Source organism: Penaeus monodon, chromosome 31 (genome assembly GCF_015228065.2).
Source record: "Penaeus monodon isolate SGIC_2016 chromosome 31, NSTDA_Pmon_1, whole genome shotgun sequence".
NCBI classification, from domain to species: Eukaryota; Metazoa; Arthropoda; class Malacostraca; order Decapoda; family Penaeidae; genus Penaeus; species Penaeus monodon.
Window position 1 is genome coordinate 29916129 of NC_051416.1, and position 722 is coordinate 29916850.

Below are 722 nucleotides of genomic sequence, written 5' to 3' on the forward strand. Positions count from 1 at the left end.
TTCCGTTTGGATAGTAAGTGTTAAACATGCCATATTAGTTTTTTTATGATCCGGCATAAAGCAACATGTAAACGGGGCATTCCTCTTGTCGACGAAATATGATGTTGAATACTGCGTTGCATCAAATGTTGCATCAGCGTCTTGGGTCAATCGGGGTTGGAGTGGGTTAAATGCTGTGTCACGGTCGTAGCAGAATATAAAAGCATAACAGCTGGACTTGCAATTTTGCACGATGAAGCACACGTGTTTGGTGTCACAAGGAGTCAGTCGAAGCGTATGTTATATCGACGCTCACTTCCATGAAATCTTGGTGTAGAGTGACAATACCGTATTTTTAGATCTAACATACACCTATCCTTACAGAATACATAGACCTTATACACCCTTAAAAAAAAATAAATCCCATTACTACAAAATCTCTTGTATTCCAGACCACCCGTGTGAATACTACGAGGAATGACGTGGGAATGACGTCACAGGCAAACAGGAGGATGTAGCCGAGCGCGCATGCAGTCCCGTGAGTCGTTAGTCAGGAAAACAAGAACCAGTTTTGGACTTGCCTTTGGACTGCCGTTTCCAGCGTCTTCGTTCTAGTGCAACAGCCTCCCATCTGGCATCAAATGTGCTCTTTAAAGTATAGATAATATTTGCACAGCATTGTAAAAAAAAAATTGGTGAACTAAGTAAGGAGAGGAGGATAATGAATGAATAAGTCACTTTGA

General features: G+C 41.6%; 1 protein-coding gene across 3 annotated transcripts in view; it reads right to left on the reverse strand.

The window, feature by feature from the left end:
- LOC119593158 (15-hydroxyprostaglandin dehydrogenase [NAD(+)]-like) overlaps positions 1-722 on the reverse strand; it is a 25395-nt gene that overhangs the window by 14929 nt on the left and 9744 nt on the right. Inside the window, exon 2 of one of the 3 annotated variants that reach the window (XM_037942124.1) lies at positions 561-627. The exons of 1 other annotated variant lie outside the window; for it this stretch is intronic. In XM_037942124.1, coding sequence (XP_037798052.1) covers positions 561-610 — 50 coding nt within the window. In that variant the 5' untranslated portion in view covers positions 611-627. The remainder of the gene's footprint in view (positions 1-560; positions 628-722) is intronic. One more of the 3 variants, XM_037942123.1, reaches the window with a different exon arrangement.